Genomic DNA, 12362 nt, shown 5'->3' with positions numbered 1-12362 from the left:
TGGACGCCGCAGCCCGAGTGGCGTTTTCTCCATACCCCATAGCCTCACTTTTTAACCAACTGGATGTGAGCCTCGGCGACCGGCTCATCAGCCAGTCAAACAACACGTATCCATACAGGGCTTATCTCGAAACGGTACTTAATTATGGGGACCCCACTTTAAAACGCCAACTTTCTGCAGGTCTCTTCTACAGAGACACCGCTGGAGAGCACGAGGACACGACTTTAAACGGTGCTAACGCGGGATTTAAGAGCAGAGCTAGCTTTACAGCCCGAAGTCGTAAAGTGGAACTGATTGGGCAATTACACTGCGATTTATTTTTCCAAGACAAATTAATGCTTAACGGTCTAGATGTGAAGATTAAACTGATTCGAAATAAAGACACTTTTTGCTTAATGAGCGGCGACGCAGAAAATTACAAAGTGCATATCTTAGCGGCGTCACTATTTGTGAAACGTGTCAAAGTGAGCCCGGTGGTGCGTTTAGCTCACGCCGAGACTCTGTTAACCAGTAATGCCAAGTACCCCATCGAAAGAGTGGAGCTCAAAGTGTTCAGCATCCCAGCCGGTGCGCTACTATCGAATACTGAGAATATTTTTTTCGGATTTTTGCCAAGAACTGTAATAGTAGCGCTGGTCGATAACGCAGCATTTAGCGGTGAATATGGCAGAAACCCCTTTAATTTCAAGCATTATAATATATCTCACAGCAGCCTCTCCGTAGACGGCCAAGCTATACCGGCAAAACCATACACGCCGTCATTTGGAACTGGGGGTGTGGCTAGAGAATATTTGGGTGTGCTGCAAGTTGCTGGGAAGTACGCATCAGACCGACCCTTCTTTGTGGATCGTGTAGAGTATTCGAAAGGCTATTCTATGCTGGCTTTCGATCTATGCCCTGACAACGACGTGGGTGGCGGCCATTTTTCGATACAAAAATCAGGCAATGTACGTCTGGAGCTCCGTTTTAGCGCCGCTCTACCGTCTACTATAAACCTTCTGATTTACGCTGTCTTTCAGAATGTTATACAGATTAACCATAGGCGAGAGGTGCTAATCGACTATATGTGATGAATACGTGGCAACTGGAACGTTTTCTCGCCAAAGACGAGACGGCAAAACATTCATTTTTAGGTGTATTCGCAGCTGACACTCTACCAATGTATCTGGGTAATCGCCAGCGACCGCTTCATTTAATAGTCAATACAGACGGTAAAGATCAAAGGGGTCGACACTGGTTAGCAATATTTCTAACAGAAAAGGACTCTGAGTTTTTTGACTCCTATGGCGTGCCACCAAACAGTTATCTGTACCCCAATACCATATGGCAATTTTTAAAAAGAAACACTTCAGGCCTAATAACATTTCATGAAAACCAGATTCAGGATGATGTATCATTTACCTGCGGGGCACATTGTTTGTTTTATTTATTTCATAGATGCCGTGGTGTAGACTTTGAAAGCATTTTAAAAATGTATTCAGCTGATTTGAAGGCAAATGATGCTCTAGTAACAAGGTTTGTGTTGAGGCAATTACGCAGATTGAAAAGAGGCCGTGTAAATAACAGACCGATGCAAAATTGTATTTCATTCACTGATAATATACATGTTTACAGTGTTTATGATAACTAGCAGACATCCACAAGGTCTATTTTACGCTCTCATTGGACTTTTAAAATCATATTTGTACCGAACATTTTTACTCTGTGATATAAAATGTATCCAAATAAATTGCATGAAAAAAGCCCTTAACTTTACGTGTCGGTCTGACTTTTTTCAGCACCTAGATGCCACGTTAATGCACCGTGGTTTATATTCATCCTGAAATGCTTAGACAGGCTATTGTCCACATATGGTGCCTGGTGTGCTGTCGAGGTTTGCAAAAAATATGAATAAAAAAAGGGGGGCCTAACTTTACGTGTCGGTCTGACTTTTTTCAGCACCTAGCTGCCACGTTAATGCACCGCTGTTTATATTCATCCTGAAATGCTTAGACAGGCTATTGTCCGCATATGGTGCCTAGTGTGCTGTCGAGGTTTGCAAAAAATATGGATAAAATAAGGGGGGCCTAACTTTACGTGGCGGTCTGACTTTTTTCAGCACCTTGCTGCCACGTTAATGCACAGCTGTTTATATTCAACCTGAAATGCTTAGTGGATTATACCGTTTAATTCTCGACACACGAAGACATACGTGGTATTGTGAGTTGTGGCGGGAAACTGTCGGGTTTTGGGTATAAAAACGTGAGGTCTGCAAGAACATTCAGGCTGGAGCTCTCAGGAAAGCTACGACGCTCCAACCAACGGCGCTGGTGACACCTTCATTCTCCCACCACATCGGGCGCTTGAAAAGCTGAAGCCCCTGAAAGATTTCACCACCTGATGACTGAGCACCGTTTCCATTTATGAACATGTCTGAGGACCAAGAATTGTTGGTAAGAAGATTGTTTTATGTTTTTTATATAATCCTCTAGCTCTTTTTGAAGTTGCGCTTCTATTAGCGTCATCTCTCAAAGGTTAAATGCTTTTTTATCAGGGATGTAAGCTTTTTTTCCGGCTCAGACTGTCACACTAAGACGAATTAGACCGAAGTCCCGGGCAATGTTCTAACATGTGGTTCTAATTAAGTCTTTCGCTCCTCTGTCAAAAGGTTTTAAGCAATAGATAAAATTAGGTGAAACTCGGGGTGTTTTGAATTAACTGTAACTGCTAGTCAGGAACCGTGAAAGATGCATAAAAAAACAAAAAGTGTGTGTGTGTGTGTGTGTGTGTGTTTGCGTTTTTTTTTTTTTTGTTTTGCCGGACCCCGTCTGAAATGCTCTAGCATGTGGTTCTAATTCAGTTTTTCACGTCGTCGTCAAAAGACTTTTAGTACTGTTACAGCAGCTGGCATTTTAAGCAATAGGAAATATGACATGACTCTCGGTGTGTTTAGATTTTGCACATGCTCTTACCTCAAAGACTATCTGCTCATTGATCCGTGTTTTTAAGTCAAGGACTAGTCCGCCTCCTTGCTTTACAGATCATGATTTAATAACGCCCGAGGTCTTAAATAATGTCACTATATAGCCTGGGGCCAGCGAGCCGGGGTTGAGCTGCGGCTTGAAAAGCAGCTAATTTGACAACTAAGGTCTGGGTCTATTTCTGCGGTCGTGTGTGTGTGTGTGTGTGTGTGTGTGTGTGTGTGTACTTTTGTTTGCATGAGCTTGTAAATACGTATAGCGGTGCTTTCAAGTAATTTAATTTAAACCGATATAGGAAATGTGTTACAGCTGTTTGCATTTTTGTCTTCGCAGGAAGTGGCCGAGGCGGCAGACGCACTTTTATTCGACACTGCGCTTGAAGGCCCTAATCCTATCGCAGCCAGTCAAATTTGCGGCTTCAGCGCGCATGCTGGTAAGAATTAATTCTCTTTTCTACTGGTAGTATGTTCTACCATAGACCATGCTGATGTGCGCGTGCTTGTGCGTGTGTGTGTGTGTGTGTGTGTGTGTGTGTGTGTGTGTGTGTGCTTGTGTGTGTGTGTGTGTGTGTGTGTGTGTGTGTGTGTGTGTGTGTGTGTGTGTGCTTGCGCTGCCACTCTCAGTCTAGTTGTAGCACTGATGACTATTGAGGACTCTTCCGACTGTTCATTGCTTGAATTAAAATTGTGTTTTTTGCTCTTACTTAGATAAAACTGATGATGCAATCTCCATCCAACACGTGCAGCAATCAAATACACAACAACCGGTTGTACAAAGGAGTTCAAGGTTGCCGCCTGACGATCTGAAAAGCAAAGGTCAGAAGCGTAAAGAAGCGAGGCGGCGAGGGCCACCACAAACATTGCAGGGTGGTTTTGGGGGGAGTACTGTTGGGGGGCCTGCATTGCATGAGTTTCCACCGGTGTCTGTAAATGGTGGCGGTTTGAGAAAGAGACACTCTGGCTGTAAAGAAAAGGGTGATCAAAAGCGCAATAGGAAAGCGAATGCTAATGATAACAATTCTGCTACTCTACAGACCTTCCAGGTTTCGAATTCAAACACGCCTACCCCTGGTTGCGTTCTCCCCAGCCGAAATTCAGAACAGATTCTAGGTGTCACAACGCACCCTTGCAGCGATACTCCGGTATTAGTGCACCCCCCACCTACTCCTACCCCCAAGTCTCACTCTCAACCATCAAAGAACTTGCATGCGCAACCAGCAAACGCCATTATTCCCCCCGATGAACAAGAAATAATTTCGCTGCTTGACGATGATGACTGTTGGGGGGAAAACGCGAATGTACCCGTTCAACAAAACAGATCAAAAGCAGGGCCAGCTGTACACAGCGAATGCTCCAAGAACCCACGCTCACAAGGGGGGTGTCACACAGATGTTACAATAGGAGGAGGACCCGCCATCACCAGTCCCCCAGTAAGGTTCGCACCAGGTGCTATTCACCATAATTTAAAGACTGAAATTGCCCACAGTGCTGCAGCAAACGGGGCGTCCGCAGCGGCGCTACAAGCTCCTAGACATAACCCCACACCACCCCTAAACATTACCGCAGCAACATCAGCATTCCACGATATTTTACCTTTAATAACAAACCTTAGGGGAAGCACTCTTAACACAGCATCTATCTGCGAAGCTATTATTTTTGCTTTAAGTAATCGTGATACAGTAGCTCAGATACAAGCCATTGAACGCATCAAAGCAGGCATCGTACGTATACAGCAAAATTTAGAGAAATCACTTTCAGCTGCTTTAGTAACTGCTCAAAATCAGCTCGAGACCTCTGTCTCCTCGCGCGCCATAGATGACGTCCTAAGTGTCAAAAAATCACTTAACGTTGAGATAAAGACACCACTTGACCCCCGCAGTGGGGCTGCTGCTGCTGCTGTTAAAGCTTCACTCCCCAGCGACGCGGCTGTACTTCAGGCAATTTACGCCATTTTTCCCCTAATAAATACCCTAGAAGGATTAGGCTTGAACTCTGCACCCGTCAGTTCATCCGTTTTTAATGTTCTACGTGTACAGGAAGCTTCCGGACATATCGGCGGCATAACAGATGTCAAACTAGCAGTAGAGGACGTGATCCAAAATACTCAGACTTCGCTCGCATCTATTTTAGCAGATGCCCAAGCCAACCTTGATTCCTTGAGTCTCGACTCGGGAAACTGATAATGACCCCCAAAGAGCATAGGTCGCCGAGAAGGTCTGAAACTACAGTCGCCAAACGTAAAGAGAAATGGTTAGCCGCTAAAGTAGTCAGAAATCGGTTAGCCAAAAACCTAAAAAGAGCCAAAAACCATTTGAGAAATATACGCCGTAATATTCAAAGCAACAATGGGTATTTACCACCGAGCCCCACGCAGTTAGAGCAAACACCTCAGAGAACAGCCGTCGCTTGCGATAATTCTAGCATCAGTAACAACCCTGCGCCGGTGTTTTTAGAAAGCGTGCGACAATATCAAAGAGTTATCAAAAAATTTAGAGCTATAGAATTTTATGAAGAATTTCGTTTTGTCAATCTTCATCTCATAGATTCTATTAGACTGGCCCTAGAAGCGGTTATTAACTCTATCCAACTGCTGCTGGACCAAATGGCCCCAGACATAGGCCCCAACGATTATGTACAAATTCGCCTGAGCGGCGGTGGTCTGGCTAACTCTTTTTACACTCGCAGGCTACCGCATCACGACCTAGATGCCTCAGATTTCTTAAACAAAATTGTTGACATGATGAATAGCAATGCAGAGATTCTGGGGTCACAAAGTTTAACACTTGTTGTGACTGTGATAAAAAGTAGGGGCGGCGGTGCCAGACGGGCTCTAAATTCTGTATTGTTTACTAAGATCATTCAAAAGAAACGTCGATGGTTGATTGATTTGAACAACACAGCTGGAAATTTGTGCCTGGCGGGGTGTTTGGCAGGGTTATTGGCTCACGGTCAATCTACGGATAGAACGTTGACAGAGCAGGCACAGTTAATGCACGATGCCCTAAACATCCCCCCAGATACGGACGTCTCTTTGCAAGACATAGAAGCATTTGAAAATTACTTGGGTGTGACGATTAAAGTATTATATCACGAAGGCGGCTGGCGTTATTTCACCAGCGGTACCGCCAACAAATCTAAAATTCTGTTTGTTCTTTTACATGAAAGCCATTTTTACGGTGTGAAAGATATAAAAAAATTCCTCGGCGCTAGGTATTACTGCGAATATTGCCATTCGGCCTATACCCACAAATACAATCACTCGTGCGCAGACTTCTGCAAAGCGTGCGTTACGAACGATTGCCATGACATTGCCAACGATCTCCAAAGGTGTCCGCGGTGTCGACTGTTTTGTCGTTCTTCGGAGTGTTTAGAGCGTCATCGTGCTTTAGCCGTGGCGGGGGAGGTGAGCTGTCTCAGCAAAAAGTTGTGTGATTCGTGCGGTCTCTACGGCCCCGAAAGTCATGAATGCGAAGGCCTTGAATGCGGTGTCTGTAAAGCCCGGGTGTTTTCATTTGATTCACATCTCTGCTTTATGAGCAGACTCAAACCGCCGACCAAAACAAATGATTATATATTCTACGATATGGAGTGCCGTCAGGAAAATATCATTCACGAGCCAAATTATATTTTTGCCAGACATATTAATGGTGAGCCTACTTGGGAGTTTTCAGGTCCTACATGCGTCAATGATTTTATCAACACATTCATTACACCCCGATTTCAAAACTATAGTTTTCTCGCACATTTCTCTAAAGGATATGACTGTTATTTTGTAGTGAAAGCTCTAGTGCTTGAAAAGGTGGCAATGTCACTGATCACTCAGGGAGGAAAGCTCATGTGCGTTACAACCAAAGTACTCAATATCAGGTTTATAGACTCTATAAACTTTTTGCCCATGAAACTCAGTAAACTTCCACAGGCAATGGGTTTCCAAGAGTCTAAAGGGTATTTCCCGCATTACTTTAACACTTTGCAGAACCAAAAATACGTTGGTGCTATGCCCTCAGCAGAATTTTACGGTGTAAACTATATGTCACCCTCTGAGAAAACAGAATTTGTGTCCTGGTATGAATCGAACAAAGATCGGGAGTTTGATTTCCAGAAGGAGCTGTCTCATTACTGCCAACAAGATGTGAACATTTTAAGAGAGGCGTGTATCCGCTTTAGAGAAGGCGTCATTGCCATGTCTAGCAAGCAAATCTTGGTGAACCCGGGTCAGGCCAATGAGTATGCCTATGTTGACTTCATCGACCCCTTTCAGTACATCACTTTAGCTTCAGTCTGCTTGGCGATGTTCAGATTTTGTTTTTTAAAACCTTACACATTAGCGTTGCTACCTCGTGATAATTATCACAGACAGCAAAAGAGATTCTCAACACCCGCTATTCAATGGTTGATGTATTTGGAATACAGTGAAAAAATCACCATCCGTCACGCTTTGAGGGGCGGGGAGCTTAAAATTGGGTCCTATTTTTTAGATGGTTATGCCAATATTGACGGGGTCCCTACTGCCTTTGAATTTAATGGTTGCTTTTTTCACGGCTGTCCAATTTGTTACGCCGGAAACGATTTTAATAAGATGACCGGTTGTACATATGGTCAGTTGCTTAACCGCACAACTATTAAACAGGAGTTTTTAAAAAGACGCGGCTTCAACGTCAGAAGTATTTGGGAACACGCGTGGCGTGAGCAGTTAACATGTAATCTAGATCTGCAGACTTTTAGCAAGGATCGTGACTTACCCGAGCCCTTGAAACCGCGTGATTCTCTCTACGGAGGACGAACCAACGCCGTTACTCTTTATCGAAAGGCCTCTGGTGATGAAAAGATTTTTTACTATGATTTTACCAGCTTATACCCCTTTGTTAACAAGACAAAAGTCTACCCTGTGGGACATCCTAAGATCCTTTATAAAGATTTTGGAGCCCCTCAAATGTATTTCGGTCTAATCAGATGTAGAATTCGTCCGCCTAGAGGACTTTTTTTCCCGGTGCTTCCTTACAGATTCGAGGGAAAACTATTATTTACCCTGTGCCGCTCCTGCACAGAAGCCAGACAGACCTTCCGGTGTGATCACTCTGATGACGAACGTGCTCTGACCGGCACCTGGTGCACCGTAGAAGTGAATGTAGCTCTGAAAAAAGGCTATGTGATAGATCGCATTTATGAGATATGGCATTTTGAAAATGTTTCTAGTGATCTGTTTACCGACTACATCAACTTGCACCTTAGAGACAAGCAAGAAGCTTCGGGTTACCCCCAGTGGTGTAGTGATAATGCCGAGAAACAGAAGTACCGGAGGGAATATTTTCAGAAAGAGGGTATTCGATTGCGCTCTAATAAAATCCATGTGAACCCCACTAAAAGACAGATTGCTAAACTGTTTCTCAACTCTCTATGGGGAAAACTGGGGCAGAGAGAAGACCGCTCAGAAACTACTCTAGTGACAGAGCCGGATGAATTTGATCAGTACTTTTTTACTTCCTACTGCGAGGTGTCATCTTGCGAGTTCATAGATGATGATACCGCTTGTGTGTGTTGGCGGTATACCAAAGAACATTACCCGCCTTCATGCAACGCTAACATATTTATTGCCAGTTTCACCACCGCTTATGCTAGATTGGAGTTGTACAAGCTCCTGGAGTTGCTTCAAGACCGCTGTCTTTACCACGACACAGACTCTGTGATTTTTGTGAGCAAAAAGGGCGATGTTAACCCTCCGGTGGGTGACTATCTGGGGGAACTCACTAGCGAAACACCTCCCGATGAACACATCACAGAGTTTGTTTCAGCCGGCCCCAAAACCTACGGTTACCGCTTATCAGGCGGTAAAATCTGCTTGAAGGTGAAGGGGATCACCCTCAATGTTCAGAACCGCGAAAAAGTAAATTTTCAAAACTTAAAAGAGCTGGTCACTCAATATGCCAAGCACGCCGAAAGAGGTGAATGTGTTCCAGAAGATGAAAGCTTAGTAGTGCAGCACCCCTGCATTGTGAGAATTAAAAAACGTTGGGATATTGAGACACGCCCGCTTCGCAAAACGTTGAGGGTTGTATATGATAAGCGCGTTCTTAAAGAGGACTATAAAACCCTGCCCTACGGCTTTTAAGAGTTATGCAGCCTCTGTGTAAACACGGGGCTAGCGAGAAAAAGGACTTTCCGCTTTTGGTGTGTATAGTTTATTAGAGGTTGTTTAAAGTATGGATATTAGATTGCAACATCCGTTCTCATGCATCCTCGCAGGTCCTTCCAATTCTGGTAAAAGTTACTTTGTAAAAAAACTTTTGGAAAATGCGCATCAAATGCTGACCCAGCCACCCACCAACGTAGTGTGGGCCTATTCCTGTTGGCAGCGGCTCTATCAAGAACTCGCGCTAAAGCTTCCACACCTCAAATTTGTCGAGGGGCTCCCCGCCGCCTTAAATGATGACATTTTATTTCCACCCTCTAGTGTTAATATGTTAATTGTAGATGATCTAATGGCCTCTGCTTGTGACAGCGGTGAAATTGAAAAAGCTTTTACTCAGTATGTTCACCATCGTAATCTTAGCATTTTATACATTGTGCAAAACGTCTTCTGCCAAGGTAAGAGCTCACGAACCATCGCTCTGAACACCAAGTACATGGTGCTTTTCAAGAACCCCCGAGACAAGCTTCAAATAACGACTCTAGCCAGACAGATGTACCCGGGTCGCTCTAGTTTCTTTCTAGAAGCCTTTGAGGACGCCACTCAGAGCCCCTATGGGTATCTTTTTGTAGATTTAAACGCCGGCACGCCGGAGGATTACAGATTAAGGACCGGGCTTTTCCCACCGGATCTTCCTGTTGCTTATACTCTAAAAAAGTCCTACCCGGCTATAAAAAGAAGATAAATAAAAAGCAGCGCTCCAGTTTAGAGCTCCAACACACTCATGACCATGTCCAGCCGGATAGCGCGCAATCTAGCTCTTTTAAGACTGTTGGTTTCATCATCCCCACAACAAAGGAAAGCTCTTCTATGCTCCGCGTCTGACGATTTAGTAGCAGCGATATCGGAGATAGCCCTAAATACCTTGAAGGGCAATGTCCCTTTGAGTCCTCAACAGATCCGAGTGCTTAAAAAGAAAAGTAATCTTGTTAAAAAACTGAGCAATAAGAGGATCTCTATTAAAACAAAAAAAAGTCTTGTCAAGCAGTCTGGGGGCTTCATAGGATCGCTGCTAGGCATTGCTATCCCGCTTCTCTCGGGCCTGCTGCGCCGCCGGTGATGGCTCACATTGAAAAAATGTATCTCGTTCCTAAACATCAGCTAGACAGAATGCGGAGTCCCCCAAGCGCCGATACCGACATTAGAAAATCAGCCACGGATCTGTTGGACGCTGAGATGCGCGAAATTCTTCATCGTAGTGATTTACCGGTGCACGAGAAAGCTAAGCTTTATACCGCTATCCTTCAAAAGTATCTGAACTTTGTCCATCATGGTAAAATGGAAAAAGAGGGCCTGACTTTATTCATGCCTGAAAGTCAAGAGCCACCCGTTTCACCGGTCAGAGAGCCAGAATCACACGCCTTTAATCTAGTTAATGAAATCCTTGACAACGTTAACCCCCGGCACAAAAAGAAAGCAGAATTACTTCTTAATAAAATTCATCAAAATAAAGACATCGCTTTCTGGAATGATAAGGGGGAACTTCTTTATAAAGGTAATGTTATACGTGGTTCAAACCTGCATGATTTGATCAGAGGCGCCACCCAAACACACTCTTTTGCAAATAATAAAGCGCCTGTCGGTTGGGATGCCTTCATGCAGAGCCTAGCAGAACTGAACATTCCGACATCGGTGCTAGGAAATGGTGGTCATCGTATCCACTTAGAAGATTTAAAGAACAACGCCGTTGCACCATTTGTTATCCCTTCTCCCCCCGCATCACCATTTTCACTGACCCCTCGAAGAGCACCGACGCTTGCCCTCCGTGATACCGCTGACAATGCTCACGAACCCGTAACAACACACGGCCAAGCACTCCCGCCAAAAAAAAGAAAACACTTCGCGAGATTGCCATGGTTGTCTGTTTAGCACCCGTGACTTATAATAGAGACCTATGCTTTTTACTGGGTAACTAAATATTTTTTTATGTAAATACCTCATCTGTATCACAACATATAGTTTTTGTATAATTTTATGCCCGGTGGCCATACTGCGTATTACTGGTTGATGTTAATACGCTATGGTTTCTTGATTTTTATGTACATCATTTTGTTTTCAGTGTTGATACTGTGATTTATATGCCAAGGTGCATAATGTATTTGCTAACTACGGCTACCTCATTATTCAACTATAAGCTTAAATATGTGAATTCTATATTTATATATGTATTATCGCTATCCGTGATTATTATAAGTTAACAACGATAAGCTGTGATTCCTCTTTTAAAAAATTTATGTAACTTCCGCATATTTGATGTCTGCTGTTGATACTGTGATTCATATGTCTTGGTTTATAATGTATTTGAGAACTACCGCTACCTCACTATTCAACTATAAGCTTGACTATGTGTTTTCTATACTTTACAAATGTTTTATAGCTATCTGTGATTATTACCGGGTACCAAAAATATGCTGTGATTCCTTTTTTAATGTAACTTCCGCAGATTTTATGTGTGCTGTTGATACTGTGATTTATATGCAATGGTGCATATTATATTTGATAACTACCTCTACCTCATTATTCAACTATAAGCTTGATTTTCTTTTTTTTTTTCTATTGTCACTAAATGCTGTCAGTATATGTAATTCCATATAATGAAACTGTAATTACATAAAATGTGATTTTCTGTTATGTAAAAAATGGTTTCAATTAAATTGTAAATATTGACCCAAAATAAAACTTCTCCGAGCTTTCATTTTACATTTAATAAAAGCAATTTGTTCTAAAACGCGTTATTATTCTTTTCAATAATGTGATGATGGGAAATGTATAAAATATCATTTTAATTCGTAGCTGCACCCCATATATCCGATTACTGAGCCCCCATAAACACGCCTAAAGCAAGACATGCCCGGGCATGCCTGGTCGATTTATACGTACTGAGTCCCCCATAAACATGCCTAAAGCAAGACATGCCCGGGCATGCCTGGTTGTTTTACACGCTTTATGATTTCATCGCCGTATCATTTTATAAGCCTTGATTCACAATTCCTAACTTATCGTTTTATACGCTTTATGATTTCATCGCCGTATCATTTTATAAGCCTTGATTCACAAATCCTAACTTATCGTTTTATACGCTTTTTTTTTTTATTTTTTTTTTTTATTTCATCGCCGTATCATTTTATAAGCCATGATTCACAAATCCTAACTTATCGTTTTATACGCTTTTTTTTTTTATTTTTTTTTTTTTATTTCATCGCCGTATCATTTTAT

The 12362-nt window shown here is 42.9% G+C and overlaps 2 protein-coding genes across 5 annotated transcripts in view; one reads left to right on the top strand and one right to left on the bottom strand.

Annotated features, from left to right (window-relative positions):
- AQP8 (aquaporin 8) overlaps nt 1-12362 on the bottom strand; it is a 79119-nt gene that overhangs the window by 26992 nt on the left and 39765 nt on the right. The gene's annotated exons all lie outside the window — the stretch shown is intronic.
- On the top strand, nt 2822-11819 carry LOC146796755 (uncharacterized). Its single transcript, XM_085629456.1, has 3 exons — nt 2822-3127; nt 3294-3393; nt 3668-11819. Exon 3 carries the CDS (start codon nt 5142-5144, stop codon nt 9066-9068), a length of 3927 nt encoding a protein of 1308 aa, XP_085485582.1. The 5' UTR covers nt 2822-3127; nt 3294-3393; nt 3668-5141; the 3' UTR covers nt 9069-11819.

The sequence above is a fragment of the Triturus cristatus genome, chromosome 10 (genome assembly GCF_964204655.1).
Source record: "Triturus cristatus chromosome 10, aTriCri1.1, whole genome shotgun sequence".
NCBI lineage: Eukaryota > Metazoa > Chordata > Amphibia > Caudata > Salamandridae > Triturus > Triturus cristatus.
Note: the sequence above shows the minus strand (reverse complement) of the source record. Positions and strands in the feature narration are given on the sequence as shown.

Excerpts from the sequence above, each read along its gene's own strand:
- LOC146796755 (XM_085629456.1), top strand. The coding sequence starts at position 5,142 with ATGACCCCCAAAGAGCATAGGTCGCCGAGAAGGTCTGAAACTACAGTC.